The following is a 21638-nucleotide window of genomic DNA, read 5'->3' as shown; positions in this document are numbered from 1 at the left end:
GCACACATCATAAAAATACTGCAACACAGACCACTGGCATGAAGCATATACCTACAGTCACTGCTGCTGTCTATAATAAACACAGATTCTGCAGCTTCTTTAAGGACCCTAACAAAGGCCTTCCTTTTGGATTCTTGTTGGGATGCAGATGAAAACAGCATGGATGATTTAAAGATCATTTGTCTTGAAAGTGAACACAGGTGGTGAGGGACTTCTTGATGTCAGGTTCAAGCAATTAAACCAAGAGTTCAGTAGAGGATAGATACTGCAACTTTTTAGAGAAACATGCTTAAAGAAGGCTTACCAAGAGGCATAAGAGGAAAGCAACACTAACAAAATGAAAAGAAGTTAAGCTAGAGTGGCAACTACTCCCTCGAGGAAGTTTTTGAGCAGGAGATGTGTCACATATTGATAAAGCATTTCCTTCACAAATAACCACCAGCCAAAGTGAGAGATACTCAGAGAACACAGAAACTCTGCCACCAATCTGTGAGATTTCTCTGCAAAAAGACAGCTCAGCTCCATTAATAACTACTGAAATCATACACTAACTACTTCACCTGGCAGTCCAGATTCTCCCACCTAGCTGATCAGGCTGAGTTCATACAGGGAAAGAGGAAAACCTAACATAGAAAAAAAAATGGAGGGGAGGGGTGTGACTAACACCCTGCATCACTTAGAGTGAGGAAAGGAGGCTAACACTAGAGGACTTGTTCAAGTGGGTCAAAAAGTAAAGGTTTCATTTGCATAAATAGCCAGCTGAGTTCATACATTAGTGTAATATGCCTAAGTACTTGCTGCTTTTAGAATTTTCTCATACTTGAGATGTAGTGGGCCTCTGTCTGAAGCAAGAGTTTTAATAGCAATAATAAAAACACTTAATAGTACTTAGAGCAAGCATGTGTGGTCATAGTGCTTTCAAGAAGGAAAAGAAAAGGTAATTCTGAACATCTGTACTACATTTCCACACGATAAAACCACTGCACTCCAAAATTATTCTGAAGTTGTGGTGTGGGGGGTGGGTTGGGGATGGGGAGCAGTTTATGTAGAGAAGTGTTTATTTAAAAAGCAGAATGGGAGACTCAAAATCCATTTAGGGGAAAGCAGGGACAACAAACAAACAAAAATAAAAGTGCCAATTAATACTGAGTCCAGTAGTCAGAAAGTGATTTTTATGTGTTTTTCCATAATTATTGCCTCCATAAATACTCTTGAGAATCAGGTTTGTTTTCACGAAGTCTCAACCTTCCCCCATAGTATCTCAGATCAAAACACCATCCCCACCCCTTCCTTCAGATTTCTTTTCCAGGACTAGCCTCATTCTCAGAGTGGAAGGGTGAGGAAGGTGTGTGTTAGTGTCTCTCAATCAACTAATATCTCTCTCTCTCTCTCTCTCTCTCTCTCTCTCTCTCTCTCTCTCTCTCTCTCTCTCTCTCTCTCTCTCTCTCTCTCTCTCTCTCTCTCCCTCTCTCTCTCTCTCTCTCTCATATACCACTTATCTTTTCAAGCCCAAACCCTAACCTTACCATATCTGCTCAACACAACCTTTTCCTAGTTGGATTCTCTGCTGTTCCTGTGTGGTGAACAGTTGCTCTTCCTCAGGAAAGGAAGCTCTAAGCAAGTGAAGCTGAAAATATCTACACTTGCCAGGGCCCCAGGCTAACCACCAAAAGGATGTGGCACTCACTCTGCACCAGCTGTCCACAAACTGGCTTTGCCCCTCGAGGTATTCTGCAGTGTCTGGAGCCATTTTTGCTACTGTCATATCACAATTTGAGGAAGGGTCCAGGTATTACTTGAATTAATAAAACAGAAGCCTGGAATGCTGCTAAAAAAAAAAAAAACAGCATTGCAGCGCTAAGAACAGCCCTCAAAATAATTATTTTGCCCCAAAGGTCAATAGGACTGAAATTAAACATCTCTGGGCTCCATCAAGGAAGCAAATTCCTAGCCAAAAGCAGGGTATTCCCCTGAATGTTCAAATACGGCACCCAATCCAAATAGCACAGAGGCAGACACAGGGCAGAGGTGCTGAGGGCCTAGCACCCAGCCCTATATGATGAGCACTTTCCACAGGAAAACCTAGCACACTAACACTGCAGGACATTAACAACCACTGTGTGTTCTACAATATAACTTTATTTTATTGTCAGGATAATGTATAGAGGGGTGACAGTTACATTCATCAGGTAGTAGGTGCATTACTTCTCACACATTGATAATCCCTGTTGTGTTTTTGTCCCCATTTCCCTCCCTGCACCCTCTCCCAATCATTTTTTTTAACTCAGTTCCTTCAAAGCAGCTACAAAACTAATTGTGTGACCCTAAAAAGTAAACATCCTATCCCTTGAGCCACAGCACCACTTCCTAAACACACATAATGTTTTATTTCATTGATTAATATGTATCTATGATATATAAATCCTTAGCCTAATTTTGATTATGTCCTAAAAACTAAGTGCCAGTGATTGTATATAGAGATTCCCTTCTTGAATACTTGTTTGTTAAACATGTCGTTTGAAATATGATATAAAAATCAATGTTAATAAATTCTTTAATAAAAAAAAGAGGAGAAGCTTGTTTTCTTAAAGAACCCCTAGTTCAGGCAGGTACGAGTAGTACTAAACTGTAATCTCAGGAGAGGAAGGCAGGAGGATCACTTCCAAAAACACAAGATCCTATCTGGAAAATACAAGCCAAAAGGACTCAGTACATGGCATAATTAGTAATGTACTTGGATCCCAGGACTGAATGAAAGGAATGCTAGTGCCATTCCCTACTTCTTACTTACTTTGTATATTGGTGGGTACCTCACATACACTCCCCGCCCCCACTTTTTATCAGTTGTGGGGCTTGAACTTAGAGCCTGGATCCTGTAACTGAGATTCTTTCGATCAAGGCTAGTTCTCTACCTCTTGAACAACAACACCACTTCTGATTTTTTTCTGTGTATACAGTACCGAGGAATGAAACTCAGGGCTTCATGCCTGCTAGGCAAGCACTCTACCACTAAGCCACACTCCTGGCCCATATAGTCCCTTTTATTTCCAGCATCCACTACTCCTAAACTGCAAACTTTGTGACACTTGGCAGTATCTAATGTACTGAGGCCACAGATCTAGTAGTTAAAACAGTAAAATGCACAGAAAAAAAGTGTGTCTCCTTTGGGGGAAGGTACTAATAGTTATACAAGAAAGTACTAAGATCTAGTATACTGCATGCAATTAACTGAGGACAAACTCAAATCAAGACCAAATGTCTTGATGCAAAAAACTATTTATTATCTCAGACCCACACTTTTCTTTAAGGGTTGGGTTATAAATATTTTAAGCTTTGTGAGCCAAGAGGTAAAATAAAGAGTATAATACATATCATTTCAAACCATTTTAAAAAGTAAAAACCATTCTTAACTTCTAAGCCAGGGGTGGAATAAAACAGGCAGCAAGCCACATTTACACACTAGCCATAAGCTAGAGTTTGCCAGCTTGATCTAAATAAGAAATTAAGTCTTCATAATTTTTTGCTTTAACATCTCAATTTACCTTTCCTTCTCCTTTTTCTATAAACTACACGTTTGCTTACATTTTCTCTTTAGTGAGGAGTTTGTCATTCTTATAAAAGTCACAGTTGCAATAACCTAAAGACTCCTAGCAATCACCCAGTAGCAATTCCATTGGCTTACAGGCATCCAAAACACTAAAGAGGCCTTTCCCATATGTGTGTGTGTTTAACTATATATAGTTAACTCTCTCTCTCTCTGTGTATATATATATATGTATATATATATATATATGGTTAAAAACACAAATAAAGTAGCTCTTTTTCACATCCAAACCAGAGTCGGTAGGAAAGTTAATTTTTCTTTAACAAATTTTAGCTGACTGACACAGAAAGAAATCTGAAATATACAATGAAAATGACATAAATAGGAAAACTGGCTTGGAAAGCAAGCAAAGCATTTCTTTTTGGCAGTATGGTAATCATAAAGTAAATATACAACTTCAAAGGAAGGGTCATTTGGAACAGATCAAATGTGATAGATCCAATCGGGACAACCTATTTGTCCTTATTCTTTGTTTAGGGGTTTTAAAAAAAACCCTCATCTATTACCAAAGAATGTATTCAGGGCCAGGTACTTTCATTCTCAGGACCTGACCATGGACTTAGGGAAACTTGGTCCTGTGACTGCTTTCCACAAGCACTGTTTACCGTTTCTACTACTCAATGACTACAGTACAGTCTCTGATTCAACAGGAGCTGATAAGATATGGTAAGGGGGGAAAAAAGGAGAGCCTTTTACCTTTCCACTTCTTTCATTAAACAAAGGAAATGACCCTAAACAAGAATTCAGAAGAACCAAAGTCTTGTATGTATTCCACTCTGGATCAGACTGAAATCTCTGACAGTCTCAAGAGGTGGTTAGGAAAAGGTACCCAAAACTAAACAGGCCCAGATTTGAACCCCAAATCCATTACACTTGGTTTGAGAACCTAGGCCAGTCACATCACTCCTCTAGGCCCCAACCCATTCCTGTTAGAGGTAAAAGAACAACACTTCAGACTACCACTAGAAAGGCAGATGGCATTCCCTGAAATGTGATCAGCACAGGCAATCTTTGCATGTGTTCAATAAATGACATGTCACCAAAGCCTTAATATTTCTAAGCCTTAGTTTCTTCAAGGGTTACCAATTACATTGATGAAATGTTTCTATGAACAACCACATTCTATAAACTTCCACATTTACAATATTATGTTAAACTAGGATATAGCCAAACTTGATACAGCCAAACCCATCTCCTCTTCTAGTCTTACAGCTTGTAAAACACACCAATATATCCACAGTACAAGAGCTGACTATCATTTCTTCATCTCCATTAACAGTATTGGCTTCAGGATATCAACAAACTCAACACATGCAGTCTTTTCTCAGTTCCAGGTCCTCCAGCTGATAACTCTTATTTGTCTACTTCCCTGTCACTGCCCACATACTCACAGTGGTTACCTGTTCCTCTGCAAACTCCCAGTACCATATTGTTAAGGTCCTGGATGCTGGTGGAAAGGACTTGTGTCTCCAAGTACCAAGCCACCACCCAGCTTTAGACCCTTAGTCTAACCTGAACCTCCTCAGGATCCTTCTAACTCCTCTGCATTACTTTATATCTTCCCATCCAATCAAGCCACTCTCCAAGGCCAGTATATTCAAAACTCTACAGAGCTGAGAGAATAAAAGCCTGTCTCATATGTGGCATTCATGAGCTCTCATTAAACTAACCCCAAGATATCTGTTCAGCTTTATTTATTTCCCTTTCTGAAAGACAGTTTCAATGATTCTAATCTTGAAGTTCAAGAACCCACCACAGTATATCTCTGTTGTTTGTGGCATATATTTCTTCTCTCATGCTTTATCACTTCCTTTATATACTGAAATTCTTCCTGTCTTCCAGCCATGATACGGATGAAGTCCATTCTTAGCTTCCTGCCTTGTGCTGCCTAATACTTAAGTTCACTTAATGTCTGCTATGTTAACTACCATGTAACACTGACAAGTACAAACTCTACAGAGCCAGGTGGCATGGGTTCCAGTCTCAGCTACACATCATGCTGTATGTGATAGGGAACAACTTAGCACTTTCTATTTGTTTCCTTATCTATATAATGAGAATAAAACAAAGTATTTACTTAGTATGGTACCTGGAAAAGAATAAACTTTGGTAATCGTGAGTGAGTGTGTGTGTGTGTGTGTATGTGTGTTACAAAAGAGAGAGAGAGGGAGGGAAGGAGAGAGGAGAGAGAAATACTAGCATGCACATGCATTCCAGTCTTCTGGCTTAAAGTCTAGACCTACATGCTGTTCCTGAGATTTTCTTCACAGCTTTTTGCTGGTTAACTGAACATAACAATCTCATAGACTTTCCTACCTATGCTAGACTGGAACTATAATCCTCAGATCTCAGCCACCTAAGTAGCTAGAATTACAGGCAGGTGCCCTGGGTGAATTTCAGAATGAGAACATAAGGTAGGCATGGATATTTCCAAACTACGGCATTTAACATGTGCTCAACAATGACTAACTCATCTTCCAATTTCCAGCTCCAATCTATACATGAAGCAGATAAGAAAAACATTTTTTAATGGAGCTTGTACAATGTGTAGGAACTTTTCCAATACTAACTAAATAAGCCACAGTACAACTCTTTAGGTATTGTTAAACTATTTTATCATTCTTTAAAATATTTGTCTTGTATATAAGTTCATCTGATCTGTGGAAGGAAAAGGGAATCACAGAAACGGCAGGACCAAGGATGAACTAAAAGTAACCATGATACTCACTAGACTCTCTGTTGGAAATGAATTTTACAACTTGGAGGGAGGAGAATAGAGAGGGAAAAGTGGAAGAAAATGAGGGAGGTGGTAACACTGTTTAAAAAGAAATGTATACATTACCTTACTTATGTAACTATAACCACCTGTTCATCAACTTCACAATAAATTTTTAAAAGGGGGACATGTTTGAGAGACAATTACTGGAACATAATTTAGAAATATAGAGAGATACTACATGGGCAAGGTTTAAGGATATCGTGGATAAATACACTAAGAAATCTAGAATTCACATGACCTATTTCTATTCACTTACTACACAGACAAAAGCTAACTTCTAGGGGTTTTGCTTGTGAAGAGTTGTTCACAACTGCAGCCCCCAATGACCTGAGTATTCTCATAGCAATGCTACTAATATAGGCAAATTTTCCAAATGAATTTGCACAGGAGATCAATAGGCATATTATTAGAAAATGAATCGCCTTGATTTTGAGTATCTTACAAATTCGAAGATCCTTGACAGTCTTCTAAGCACCAATCAAGAATATAGTAAGCAAAAAAAAAAGAATATAGTAAGCAGAATAGATATAAGATCTCTTTAATAAGATCAGCAGTGTTTTGAATACTATACATGGAACAATATGTTCTTTACAGGAAAAGGCTAAAGACCAAAGTAAACACTACATCAAGCATTATCTTATCAAATCAACTTATATCACAATTCTGATGACTACACTAGTAAGGAATCTGAGACTCAGCCAATCCTTAGGTTCAAGTTCGCTCAATGGCCAATGATTCTGGCCTTTCAAACAAGTTGAGATGACCACTTTTTGTTACTGTTGTTCCCTGCCAGATAAAAATGTAGTTTTACCTTCAGCCTTCTCCAGACCACAGATAGTTAAAAATACACTGAAGAAACCCACTTCATTCATTTGCAGTTCTTGCCAGCTCCAGGTCCCTTAAAAGAATGCACTGCAGAAAGTAAGCCAGGAGATGGGGTTTATGTAAGATCCAACACCCCTGCCTGAGAATGAATCATAAAACCACTAGCACTCCATTTCCCAGCCTTACACCATCCAGCCCCAGCCTGGTCAAACAGTGAACAATGAAAAATCAAGAGGATTTTAAATGCTGCTTTAGATTCATTTGTAAGTTAACAGAGGTCAGGCAGCTTCTATATCCAAGCTGAGTTATTATTACTAGTTTAGTAGCAACAATCAGACACATTTTTCTACTCAAAATATTTAATTATTCAGTATATTATAAAAGCCAGTGGAAATATGGAAATAGCACAATAAACATTGCCTTAAAGTAAAGGGAACTATTCGGGCTTTTAGCAATGGGAAATAAGTAGTTGTATATTATTTCATATTTTGTAGGTCACAAATAAAAAGCACAATTTTTCATTTTTTAGCATAGCTGGTTTGAAAATTGTATTATAAGGAACACTAGCACAAGAGAATGTAAGTCGAACACATTTGAGAAGCCCTGCCTTCCTCAAAGCTGTATCTAACAGCTGTCCATCTGGATGCTAAACAGTGAGGAATAAACTCCTGGAATCTAGTACTTTCCAAGTTCATTTAACCTTAACAGTCCTTTTTTCTCTCAACACATATCAATGTACCCACAGAATGGCTACTCTACCCAGCACATTCTGAGAAAGATTCTTCTAGAAAGGGGATGAAATTAACAGACAAAATGCAGGACTGGATGCATGGCTCAAGTGGTAGACTGTAAACCATGAGCAAGAAAGCTGAGTAATCATATTTAAATGGATTAAAACTGAGACCTTGGAATGAGACTGACTCAAATACCATTTATTATGTTACAAGGTTCATTTAGTCATTTGTTTATATTGTCATTAGTGGGGCTGAAACTCAAAGTCGTCATGTTCCCTCAGCATTCTTGCTCACGGCTGGCACTCTACTCTCTACCAGCATTTTTCTAGTGAATTGGAGATCGAGTTTTGCAGACTTTTCTGCTGGATTCAAACTAAGATCTTCCAAGTCTCAGCTTCCTCAGTAACTAAGATTCCAAGTCTGTGCTACCTATGTTAGGTTGCTTTGTTTTTGTTTTCTTTGTATGACCTGCCTGGGGTTTGAACTCTGGGTGTGCACTAATTAACTTGAGCTATAGCTCCATTTCTGGATTTTTGAGTAGTTTATTGAAGAAGAGTCTCATGATCTTTCCTGCCCTCAGTGGCCAGGAGCTATGATCCTCAGATCTCAGCCTCTGAGTAGCTAGGATTACAAGTACACACCACCAGCACCCAGCTGAGAAAAATGATTGGCTTCATTTGTTCCTCAGTCTCTCCCACCCCCTGCCAAATAAGATGGCCACATAACAGCACATACCTCATAGGCATGGGTTTTCCATTTGAGTAGCACAGAGCTCTGACAAACTTACCCAGTGGACTCTTCAGCACTTGGTTAATGCCCCTGCACCAAATAAACAACCTTCCCTTACTACACAATATATTAGCCTCAACCAGATTACAACCATTTCTCTCTTCTGTTCTTCACGATACTTCTCTGCTTAACCACAGAATTATCATTGGTTTCATCCTAGTAGAATAACCTGAAGCCAAACTAGCATTTATCTTTGCTGTACCTATAAAAAGAGCTTCAATAAGAATTCACCAAATGAATGAAGAAATAAATAGATTAACTAAGAAATAAACAGATTAACTAACGGCTTTGATAATTCAATGGGAATCAATATAAAACACTCTTCATGGTACCTGAGACATTTTTTTTGGTCAGTCTTGGAGCTGGAACTCTAGGCCTAGGCGCTGTCCCTGAGCTCTTCAGCTCAAGGCTACCACCCTACCTCTTGAGCCACAGTGCCACTTCCAGTTTTCTGGTGGTTATTTGGACATAAGAGTCTCATAGACTTTAGTGCCTGGGCTGGCTTTGAACTGTGATCCTCAGATCTCGGCCTTCTAAACCTATATAGATGCTTCTAAAAATTTTTGATAACTGAGAAGTTACATGTTTGTAACTATAAAATCTTTAACTTTCAATTCTACAGTGCCTCTTTTTGCTAATAGTACTAGTAAAACATTTCATGCAGATCAGGATGGGAAACCTGAGGGTCAAGGTAGTATTTGCTGGGCCGGGAGTGTGGATTAGTGGTAGAATACTTGCCTAACATGCACAAAGACCTGGGCTCGATTCCTCAGTACCACATACATAGAAAAAGCTGGAAGTGGTGCTGTGACTCAAGTGGTAGAGTTTTAACCTTGAGAAAGCCCAAGGACTGTGTGCAGGCCCTGATTTCAAGCCCAGAACTGACAAAAAAAAAAGTAGTATTTGCCAATAACCACAGGGTTAAATATTTCAAATATGATTAACTTTAGGCTATGGATGATGTAATAATAGGCTCCAAAAGTCCTAAAAATGTCAACAAAGAACTCTCAGAAATTGTCTTCTCACAATGTTCTCTTGGGAAGGATCTGTTCAAGCCTCTATGTTTCATTTGTGGAACTCAAATTTAAACTTAAATTTTGGTAGAGCCATCTATTTCCCACCATCTCCCTTCTTGATTAGCCAAGGAAGGGGGTATCCACTGGCATTTTTTTTTGATGCTTCAAGGAAGCTGCAAGTATTGGACTTCATTTTCTATATGGTGACTTATATCCAGATTCATTTGAATGGAAGCAGCCATACTAGAGAATCAAGGGACAAATCTAAAGCAAAAAAAAAAAGTGGGGGAAATTTCTCAGGCTTCACAGCCTTCTTGGACATTTGGCACCCTCCCTGGGTATCCAAAATAAAGTAGGTCCTTTTTGCAGCTACAGTGATTTGTACTGACCACAATTTCAAGATAACATATGTGAATTTTGAAATTCACAATCTACATAAAAATCTATAAATTAGAGGGGAGGTCTTTGCAGTGAGGCAGGAGGTTTCTGCTCTATTATCTTGTTCTATAACAAATTATTTCACAATTAAAGCTGCTTAAAACACACACACTCCAATTAGCTCACAGCTTCTGTGGGTCAGAAGTCCAGACAGAGACTAACAGAGTCCTCTTCTCCATAGTCTTCCACAAGGCTGCAATCAAGATATGTCAGCCCAGAGCCTGCCATTCCATCTGAAGGCTTCTGTATGGAAGGATCCACCTCCAAGCACACTAGGTGGGGCAGATGGGAGTTTTCAGTGTTTTGTGGCTTTTAGCCTGAGTATCTCCATTCTTCATTGGCCATTTCCTGGTGGCTTACCTCTTTACTACATGGGCTTCTCCAAATAGCAGCTTGCTTCATTAAAACATGCAAACTAAGAAGGAATCAATCTGCTTGTAAGATGAAAACAATCTCATGAAGCGTAATCATAGAAGCAATGATGAGTAAAATTAGTTAACTTATACATGGTCAGCAGATTAGTTAGGGCCCAGGGCCTCTGGAAAACATCTTGTAATAGAAGGAACTGCTAGCCTGGTAAGCAGAGAAATTGCAAAAGTGTGCCAAAGTCCCAGCCACAGAAAACAGCCCCTCTAGTACCTCAGCCCCTTCTAGTTCCAAATAATACCAGGGGTGGGAAAGCTCAAGACAGACCTAACAGTTAAAGACAGTTTCCAGTCCACAGTCACTAAGCATGTCTCCTCTGATTTGGTTGGTTGTCTTGTGCCTCATTTACATAGGGTGTGACCAGTCAGAGCATAACTCAGGTATAGAAACTCCTAGACTCAGCCAGTTGGGGGCTGAGGAGCAATCACTTTAGACAAGGACCCTTCTTGCCTTAATATAGTTCTTCACACTGGCCTTTCTTTGTCCATGGATTTCATTCTTCAAGCATAAGAGACAAGAACCTGAGAAGGTGACTATGGCAGCAGCCAGCAGTGAGGCTGCAACACTAGTAGGTGTTATCTGCTACACTATGGTAACATTAGCATTGCCTGCTACCCAGCTGCCACACTACCAAGTGTTGCCTGATGCAGGGCTGCAACACTAGCGATTGTTGCCTGCTATGGAGCCAGAAGGGCTACAACATGACTAGGCTCTGCTCACTACAAATACAACAGAGAAAGAAAGAAGGCCTAGTATCAATAACTTCAATATCTCACTATCTCTGCCATATTCAAACAGTTAATACAAGCATCTAATATTAGCCTGCATTCAAGGAATGGAAATCAGCCAAGGGTATGAATTCCAAGTGGTAGGAATCTTGGGAGACTGTCTTAGAAGTCTGCCTACCACATGCTAGGATACAGATGGGAAGAGGCTACCAAACACCTCTTTAAGCATCTCAATATGAAACTAAGCCATATGGGTTTCCCTAATGTATAGCTATGGTCACAATAAAACCAAGAAAGGGAGAATAAGAGTAGAGAGCATTAGGGTGTGGGCAGTTATATGCATATCATCATATAAAATGATGCTTAAATGAACTCCAAGATGGAAACAAAAGTTTTGTTTTTCTGTACTGTTTGCAGCTATTTCTTTTTTTCTTTTTTGGTTTATTCCCTGGCTTCACTGTCTTTTATTTCTACACCCTCTACCTTGTATACAAGTTTATCTAATTTGAGGAGGGGAACAAGAGTCACAGAAATGGTGGGATAAATGGTGAACCGATTCTATAGTTATATTCATGAGACACTATGCTGAAAATGAACTTCACAATTTGGGAGAGGGGAGGAGGGAGGAAGAGTGGTAGGAAATGAGAGAGAGGGTAACTTAATTCAAAAAGAAATGTACTGATTACCTTTTTGATGTAACTGTAACCCCTCTGCAATCACCTTTACTATCAAATTTAAATATTAAATTTTTTAAAGAGTATTAGGTGTGAAGACCCAAAAATAATCAAATATCCTAAGCAAATAAGATACACATATCCTGGAAGCATCTGCATTTCAGGAAATCTCAGCATTGAAGCCCAGCCTTTTGAACAACCAAGCAAGTAACTTGAAAGAAGGACTGCCCATCTGAATAGATATTTGATTCTAAGAAATTTAGCCTACTCTATAATTCTTATTTAGTGCTGTAAATAGTCTGGGTATAATGCAGTCACCCCTTAAAAAGCTTTCTTATCTGATTTTTTTCTGAGGCTGTGTCTCTTTATGTAGCTAAGACTTGCCTAGGACTCACTGTATAACCCAGGTGACCTCAAACCTATGATCCCCGTTGCCCTCAGCCTTCTAAGTCTGGGATTACAGATATGTACCACACTTCTGACTACCATACTTTCAAGATCCATATCTACTACAATGGTAAACAACTGTTGTAACAATTCCAAACCCTGGATGTCACTCACACTTCTCCTATGATTCAACAAACCACATTTTCTCAGACACCTGAGCATTCCAATATACAGAGGTGGTGCCAAGCCAGAGAGATAGCCTCTGGAAGACTCCAAATAATGTAACTCACTACAGGCAAAACACATACTCAGAAAACCTGGAACAGTCTATTCTAGAAAAATGTAAATGCAGACAAAGATTCTCTTATGCCTAAATGTTCAAACCAGCTCTCTACATTTTACTCTTCTCCCAAAGCCACCAGCTGTATGTTTTACTTTGTATAAACTCACCATGTTGCTATACACCTATTTGTTTTCCTCCCCAGAAAACACTTGACAAACAACTAAACTTAAATAGAACTTTACTCGAAAGCCCCCGCACCTTAGCCACCCATGGAAAGCAACTGTAGACCACCTTGGAGTTGCCATGTGCAATACATGTTCAGTAACAATGGTGCATGGGGTGCTCTCAAGCAGATGACCAAAGCTATAAAAATCTTCCCACCTGTGAAAACAGCTCAATAACACTTTAACTCCTCGAAAAAGGCTTATGGGAAATTCACTGGCTGCTCTTACCTCTCGGAGATGGATATTTTCCTTCTCTTTCTGGTCTAAGATCACTTCCAAGTGACTGACTTGAGACTCTGCCTCTGCCATGCGTCGGGTACGTTCATTGTCATCCTCAAGGCTTTTGGATGGCAAACCTTTACTCTGTAACATTTCAAGGAGCTTTTTAATGGACTCATCTCGGGCATTGAGGGTCTGTTTCTGTGTTTCAATTCTCAACTCCATTTCCTCCAGTGTCTTCCGAAGAAGGAACAACTCCTTGGCCTGTCTGTCATGTTCGGCTTGGAGCCTCCGGAAGTTCTCCTCAGTCAGCTCAATGGTGAAGTGCTCAGCCCCACGGTTACCACTCTCCTGCTGCAGGAGGTGGTTGAGATCTCTCTGCGTTCGCAGCTCATCTTGAAGGGCCTGGATTGTCAGTTGCAGGTGCTACAATGAGAAAGAGGGAACAGGAAAGGGAAAAGAAGGGGAAAACATCAATGAAAGTGCCAAGCGCAGTCTACTACTACCACACCATGAAGATGGAATGTTAATCATGAGGTCCAGGGAATGGGGAGTCAGCCATGAAGTCCTCCAGGGTGACTTCAGAAGCATGGGACATCACATGATAAGGGGGATATTAATTCAGTGATGCTATCTGAATGTCTTAGGAGAAGAGAAATGTACACATACACATATACAATATATTAGTGTCAATCACAAAGGGAGATAGATGTCTACTGAGTTGTAAATTAGGAAGGGAAAGGGTTAAGGGAAAATTTCACAAAACACATCTTCGTTATGCCACAATGCTCCAGACTCAGTATTCCTTGTTTCCTAAGAAGTTCTTTATTCTACTACTCATTGTTTTATATGATAAATACACAGCCATCTAAAAATGAAAATAATAGTATCCACTACAGTAGACACAAACAAGGACTTATTTTTTAACAAATAAAGCTGTGAGCAGGTTTAGTAAACAGGATTACTGCCTCTGCAAGCAGAAGGGAACAAATGCAGACACAGACAAAACACACCAAACACACAATGGTGAAGGTTACACAGAGCAAAACAAACAAGCTGCAAAGAGTGGACAAACCTTCGTTCTTCTGGCATCCAGTAACTGAACAGCATGGGAAATGAAAAAAAAAAAAAAGAAGCAAAAAATCAACACAAAGAAAAGTCCAGGGCAAGCAAAGGATATTTAACAGAAAAAGAAATTAATCCACATAGAGTACTTTCACAGAAAATTAAAAAAGAGAAAACAAAAAAATCCATTTCTTAGACCCGTACACTACACAGAGTCTACAGCATTGATGCTTGGTAAACATGAGAAAGTATCTTGAAAGTACAACTCTGTACAAATTTGCACAACTTTGTGAAAATATGAAAATCATAAATTTTGCACTTTATTTACTTATTGCCCCTTTTGTTTTCCTAAATCTCAGTAACCGAAAAACCCAAAGTTTGGATGTCTTACCAGAGAGGAAACCACAAAACTCCAGAATCATCTACATGTTGTTTCAAGTCACCACTGCAACCAAAATGAATGAAAGCACCAAAGACTTAACAGTGAGGGAAGAAAGGGACTCTGCTGGCTAGTGAATTCAGCCACATATTCCCTTCAGAGCAATCACTATACTGACCAGAAGAAGCTCCCACAACTTAAAGGGGTAGTCCAGGGAGAAACTAGGAGACTTCATAAATTCACTCACACACTTAATTCTCTCTTGTAGACTAGACACAACAATAAGCAATCAAGACAGATATACAGAACAGCTGCAGCTCACAGGATTGTTAAAGGCATGGATAATACTACGTCTAACTTATACAAGCATTAGAGCAATTAACATTTGAATTGTTTCTAAAATCTTATGGTTGACAGGTAAAAGATTTTGTGATATTTATGAGTAAGGCAAATACACTGAAACAAGAACTGTGGAACACCCCTTTGGATTATAGTTGGTATGAGTATACACTCCACCATCCTATTCAGGAATATCCATGACGAAATTCCCAGAACTTGGGTGACAAGTGCTCTCATTCTTATCTTTGTACATAGTGTCTCACAGAGTACTGAGTAGAGGAAACAATTAGTACTTGATGACACAAATTGTTTTTGTAAAACAACATATCCTTGTGCAATGTACAATTCAGTGGCTTTTACAAAATCTATACTGTTATAAAAAATTAACAAAGTTTGTGAAGATTTTAAGTTTTTGAACATCCCTATCACTTTAGAAAGAAACCACCCTCTACTCTTCAGGAGACATCCCCCCCTGGTAAGCACTAAAATGCTTTCTCTTTCTATATATTTGCCTATTCTGGACATTTCATCAATGGGTACATGAAATAAGTAGTTTCATTCAATTGCCATGTTTTCAAGGTTTGTATTTTTTTTGTAACTGAATAATAAAATTCTATTGTAGGAATGTGGCACATATTGTTTGTGTTGATACATGCACAACTATTCATAGCAGCATTATTCAAATTGGCCCAAAATGGAAATAACCCATAGATCAAACAACTAAAGAGTTGGTAAATAACATGTGGTATATGCATTCAATGGAGTATTTCAGCCATAAGAGGAATGGAGTACTGATATATCAAAAGGATGAAGCATGAAAACATTATGCCAATGTAAAAGAAGTCAACTATTAATCAGCTGAAATTGGCAGAGGTACAGCTGGTGTCTAATTGAGCTTTCTCCAAGAAATTAGTTTTTGTGTTCCAGCACAAAAGTCCATGGCTAGAGAATCACACCACATGAGCCATAATAGTACAGAGATTTTGCCCAGAAAGGAAAAGTTCAGGCGGCCTGTTAAAGAAGAAAGATTTGAGCACACACCAATGGCCATGGCTGCGGGGGGGCAAGACAGAGCCAGGACAGAGGCACTGAGGACAGAGTGTGCAGGGCTTTTCACTCACCTACAACAAGAACTGGATGACTAAGAAAAAAGAAATACCTGCATACAGTGCACTTTAAAAAAATCTCTTGTTTCCATATCTTGTAGTTCATTTTTTATTGTAATTAATAAAAGGGTTACATGATATTTGCCAGATAGAAAGTGCATTAATTCACATACATTGATACCCTTTCACATGTCTTGGTACCCGTTACCCTCTCCCCCACCCCACACCCCCCCTTGTAGTTCATTTTAATTAGCATCATTTCATAAAGTCATATGTACATAGCCTTGAGTAATTGCAATCCTCTGCTAGAGCTATCCTAGACATACACTAAGGAATTCTATGAAAGAATTCTAAGAATGGCATTGTCATATTTGTAAGGAAATAGAAAGACGGGGCAAAAAAATCATATTAAGTGAAATAAGCCAGACCCAAAGAAACATAGGCTCCATAGTTTCCCTCATTTGTAATAAACATTCTGTTTTGTTTCAGCTTTTTAAAGATAATTTTAGTATATGGCCTTAGGCTATCCTGGGCTGAATATTCATTATTCTCTTGCCTTCTAGTATTGAGATTATAGATATGTACCACCATGGCCAGCTAAGTCCTCTGGTTGACAGCAAATCATTGTCCTTTGGCAATGACTTAGTAAATAGAAATTGTCTTTCCTGAAAATTACCAAATGTAGGATTTATTTCCTAATGTTATTCATACACTGGTCCAGAAAGGAATTTCAAGGAAAAAATGCCAACTATTCTAAACAGAGACAGCAACAATGGAGGGACAACTCTAAAGGAACTTTCATTTGGATGGTTAAGTTGCCTATCCTCTGTTTCTTGTTGTTTGTTTGTTTTTGTGGATCATTGGGCTTGAACTCTGGGCGTGGGCACTGTCTCTGAGCTCTTCAGTTCAAGGCTACCTCCCTATCTCTGGAGCCACAGCTCCACTTGCCGTTTTCAAATGGATAATTGGAGATAATAATCTCATGTTCTTTAGTGCCTGGGCTGGCTTTGAACTGTGATCCTCAGATCTCAGCCACCTGAGTAGCTAGGATTACTGGCATGAGCCACCACACCTGGTTCCTATCCTCTCTGTAATGTCTGTCTTGTTGATAATAATAAAGATAATGGATCCAGTGCCAGATCTGAGAATGAAAGAAAGGATGAAGTTTGAGAGGGATGGAAGCAAGCAGAAAGTGAGAAATAAAGGAAAGAAGAAAGAGGGAGGTAGAAAAGAATAAAGAAGAAATCAGTCTATTTGCCCATCCATTATATATTTACCCAGAAATTCTTTCCTCACAAAATATCAAAAGGAAGAGGTCTATGATCCAAGTCCTCATGGACAACTAAACTAATAGAAACAATATATTATGGAGATCATGATAGAAGTCATAACCAGGTGGCTGGAAAAACAAACGAGATGTAAACCAGACAAGGCCATGCTTACCTAAACATCCTAAGCCAATAGAGACCACTGAGTGATGTCTTAAGGGACAAATGGCAATCAGTCCATTGAAGAAAGAAAAGTCTGTGTAGCAGCTAAGTTCTGCCACCCCCATGGTTCTAAGCTCTGTCTTACAATAGCACAGGAAGGCAGCAACTGTTATGACCTTTGTTTAGTGGGAAAGAATACAGAAACACAAATAAAGTAACTAGCTCCAGGTCGCCCAGCTAGGTAAGTGTGTATAATCAGATCTTTATCTAGGCAGTATGGTCCCAATGTGCTGCTGGATCACTCAACCAAATAACCTCTAAAAAGTCACAAATACTTTAGGATGCTTGGAAAGGATAGAGATGGGGTTGTAAGAGCAAACAGACATGTAGGTGGAGCAATTCTCACAATTAAGAAACTAAAGGAAGATCATTTTTTACTTCATATTCTTAAGGATGAGGAAGAAATGTAAAATAATTTCATTTATCCTCACACTTACTCTTTCTACTTCTTTCTAATTCTCTCCCTTCTGTCCCCTCTCTCTTTTCCTTCTCTTTTCTCTTCCTCTTTATCTCCAAGCTATTCTACTTTTTTCCCCCTCCAATTGCCTTTATTATTATTATCGAGGTAATGTTACAGTTACGTTCACCAGATATTAGGTGCATTACTGCTATTCTATTTTTAAGAGATTCAGGCTGGGCGCAGTGGCCCACACCTGTAATCCTAGCTATTCAGGAGACTGAGATCTGAGGATTTCAGTTCAAAGCCAGCCCAGGCACTAAGGACTGTGAGACTCTTATCTCCAATTAACCACTAGAAAACTGGAAGTGGCACTGTGGCTCAAGAGGTAGGATGATAGCCTTGAGTTGAAGAGCTCAGGGACAGCGCCAAGGTCCAGAGTCCAAGCCCCACATCTGACCAAAAAAAAATTTTTTATTAAGCATTTTTTATTGTAATTAGTAAAAGGGTTACATGATATTTGCCAGATAGAAGGTGCATTAATTCACATACATTGATACCCTTTCACATGTCTTGGTACCCATTTCCCTCCCCCCCCACACCCACCACCCGTCTTGGTTTTCCCCCCTTCCCTATCAAATTTCAAATATCCAAATACAAATAAATTCAATATATCAGATAACAAAGTGAGATACTATACCAATATGAGATTAAAAAAAATTTTTTTAAGAAAGAGAGAGAGGGAGAGATTTAGTCAATCCAGTTTCAAAAATAATTTAGCAGATTTTCCATGTCTAGTTACATGTTTAACCGATTGTTCCAATTTTAAACTAAAATAACAGTACCCAAAACAATGGCCTCTTTGCCTCTGTTTTTTTAAAGAGGGATAGAGTAATAACTCATACTACCAAGAATTATCAAACTTAGTGAAACTAATTCACTAGTGTGGCAATGGGTTCATAAGCATAAAGCTCTAGAAAGTATGTATCCATCAGTCAGAATAGGCAACAATTGCTGCAGAGACACCAACACCAAAAAATTAAAAACAATCTAACCATGATCTAAAAGACATAATCTGTTGTGTTGACATGGAATAAGAATGCTGAGAGATTAAAGAGACTTAATAAATAGCTTGTCAGCCTTATTTTACAAGTCTTGCTCTCTATGCTCCTAGACTTTAGCCTTGTAGGAACAGACAGAAAGTGCAAGGTCCTACATTTTGACAATCTAGGAACTAGCCATGGTATGTCCTACAAGGAGAAAGACAACCTAAATCTCTCACTTTCAGATCACCAAGTCCCAGTAGTAAATAGCACAGGATGTTCAGAAGGACAAATGACTTAAGATCTCCTTTCTAAGTCCTTGAAATTGTACTGAGTAAATAACTAAAGATATGTTCAGTTAAAAAAAACTGTATAAGACTAGGTTCTGATGCAAATGAATTTCTGGAAGACCCACAGTACCTTTTTGAAGAGTCAAAAATAAGAAATGCCCTCCTCCTTTCATTACTTACTTCCTTCAGCACCCAGGCCCAGGGGTAAGGCAGTAGCCTAGAGCTGAAGAGCTCAGGGATATCACCCAGGCCAGAGTTCAAGCCCCATGACCCCCCAAAAAATTAAATAAAAAACCTCTCGGAAACCCCAAAATGTGTGAGATATTTCAAGTATGATTTGCAAGTGCTTTTAATTTTATGCCAAAAAAATTGAAACTAGTGAAATGAATGAACTTCTAGGAAATTATTTTATGCAATCTAATAGTATAAGAAATAAAAAACCCAAAAAATTCCATAGCTATTAAACAAATTGAATCAACAAAAGTTCTTTCCACAATGAAAGCCCAGAGGATTCTAATTTGCACAAAGTTGTTGAAGAAAAGAAGAAACTTTCCCCCAGCTCATCCTCTGAGACTTAACAATTTGCCAGACATAAAGTACAGGAAGAAGGAAACTTACAGGCTGCCTTCACACCTAGATAAGGAGTATCACTAGCAAAAAAGAGATCAGAAGTATATAGAAAAGACAACGTATCACAACCAAGTTAGATGTCTTTGACAAACTTCATGAAAAGTACACATTAATTTTAGAAATCATATGATTAGCTCAAGATATAAACTCATTCAGGTTAAAAAAAGAGGAACTTTCTTAATATACAAAGTCCAACGCAAATAAGTAGCAAAAATCCTTTTTATTGTAAGTGAAAGAAACATCTTCCTTTAAATTAGGTATAACATGTCTACTCCCACCACTATATCTAGGCGACACTCTTCTGGAGGCCTAAATCAGAAGAACAAGCACAAAGAAATAAGGACAAACTCTAATAAGGAAGAAAAGAAAGGCAAAGAAAAGAGGGAGGAGAGGAGGGGAGGAAAAAGGAGGGGAGGGGGAGGAGAGGCAAAGGGGGATGGGGATGAATGAGAACAATATTTTAGTTTATCAATGATTTTACATGGTTATTTATGGAGAAAGCCAAAACAATAACTTACTAAAAAATAAGAGCAGCATTTTCTGATTAACAGGGCACAGAGATGTAACCATAAAAAGAAGACAGGAAGATGGCATAGTTATAATCCAAGCAATCTAATGACTGAGACAGAGGAATTTGAGACCAGCCTGAGCTGCACATAAAGATCAAGGCCTTGGCCCAGGAGTTTGGCCTAGTGGTAGAGTGCTTGCCTAGCATGCATGAAGACCCAGATTCACCTCGGTACCACATACATAGAAAAAAAGCTGGAAGTGGTGCTGAGGCTCAAGTGGTAAAGCTCTAGCATTGAAAAAGTCCAGAAGTACAAGGACAGTGCTCAGGCCCTGAGTTCAAACCCAGGACTGGCAAAAAAAAGAAAAAAAAAAGAAAAGAAAAAGATCAAGGCCTAAGAGTAAGAGAGAAGGGGAGCCATAGTCCAAAAAGAAACGTACTCATCACCTGACTTACATAACTATAATCCCTCTCTACACAATAACTCTACAATAACTTTAAGAAAGAAGAAAAAGATCAAGGACTATCAAAGTTTTATAACCAGATCCTATTACAAAGAAAAAGAAAGAGAAAAAGAAAAAAAACAGGTAAATTTGACAACATTAAATTTGGGGGGGGTTATTCAACAAAAGACACCAAAGTGAAAAAAATGAGCCAGAAAAGAAGGAATGTTTTCACAATGACAAAAGATTATTATGCATAACATAGAGTCCCTAAAAGTCAATTTTTTAAAGGAAGTTACCAATAGAAAAATGCACAAAAGAAGCAATAAGCATTTTGTACTAGATGAAATATAACCAGACAATAAGCATATGAAAAGAGGCTCAATTTTATAGTAATCATAAAAAATATGTAAGAAAACCATGAAAAAGAATGAAAAAAGATACTTTGCTCACTTAGATAAACACACCAGGTTTATAATACTAATTGTAATAATAATAATAGTAACAACAACATTAAATCTGAAAATAGAAAATGATCAAGAATAAACATAACTACATAGACATAAAAACCTATGACTCTATATACATAATGTTTTATATCATAAATTAATATGTATCTATGATATACAAACCCTTAGCCTAATTTTGATTATGTTCTAAAAACTAAGTGCCAATGATTGTATATAGAGATTCCCTTCTTGAACACTTATTTGTTAAACATGTCATTTGAAATATGATGTAAAAATCAGTGTTAATAAACTCTTTATTAAAAAAGTAAAAAAAAAAGAATTAATATGATTGCTCCATGGATAAACTCGGGTA

The 21638-nt window shown here is 38.4% G+C and overlaps 1 protein-coding gene across 12 annotated transcripts in view; it reads right to left on the bottom strand.

Annotated features, from left to right (window-relative positions):
- Positions 1-21638, bottom strand: part of Erc2 (ELKS/RAB6-interacting/CAST family member 2) — a 909407-nt gene that overhangs the window by 733090 nt on the left and 154679 nt on the right. For 8 of the 12 annotated variants that reach the window (XR_016533027.1, XR_016533028.1, XM_090320748.1 and 5 more), the window contains exons 3-4: positions 14202-14225; positions 13136-13552 (exon numbers count right to left, since the gene is read on the bottom strand). Coding sequence is in view for 10 of the 12 variants with exons in the window: in XM_090320748.1 (XP_090176874.1) it covers positions 13136-13552; positions 14202-14225 (441 nt within the window). In the remaining 2 variants the exon portion in view is untranslated. The remainder of the gene's footprint in view (positions 1-13135; positions 13553-14201; positions 14226-21638) is intronic. The other 4 variants (XM_090320777.1, XM_090320812.1, XM_090320785.1 and 1 more) reach the window with 1 other exon arrangement.

Source organism: Megascapheus bottae, chromosome 2, assembly GCF_031878675.1.
Source record: "Megascapheus bottae isolate mThoBot1 chromosome 2, mThoBot2.hap1, whole genome shotgun sequence".
NCBI classification, from domain to species: domain Eukaryota; kingdom Metazoa; phylum Chordata; class Mammalia; order Rodentia; family Geomyidae; genus Megascapheus; species Megascapheus bottae.
The sequence above is the reverse complement of the archived record's forward strand: the minus strand, read 5'-3'. Positions and strand labels throughout refer to the sequence as shown.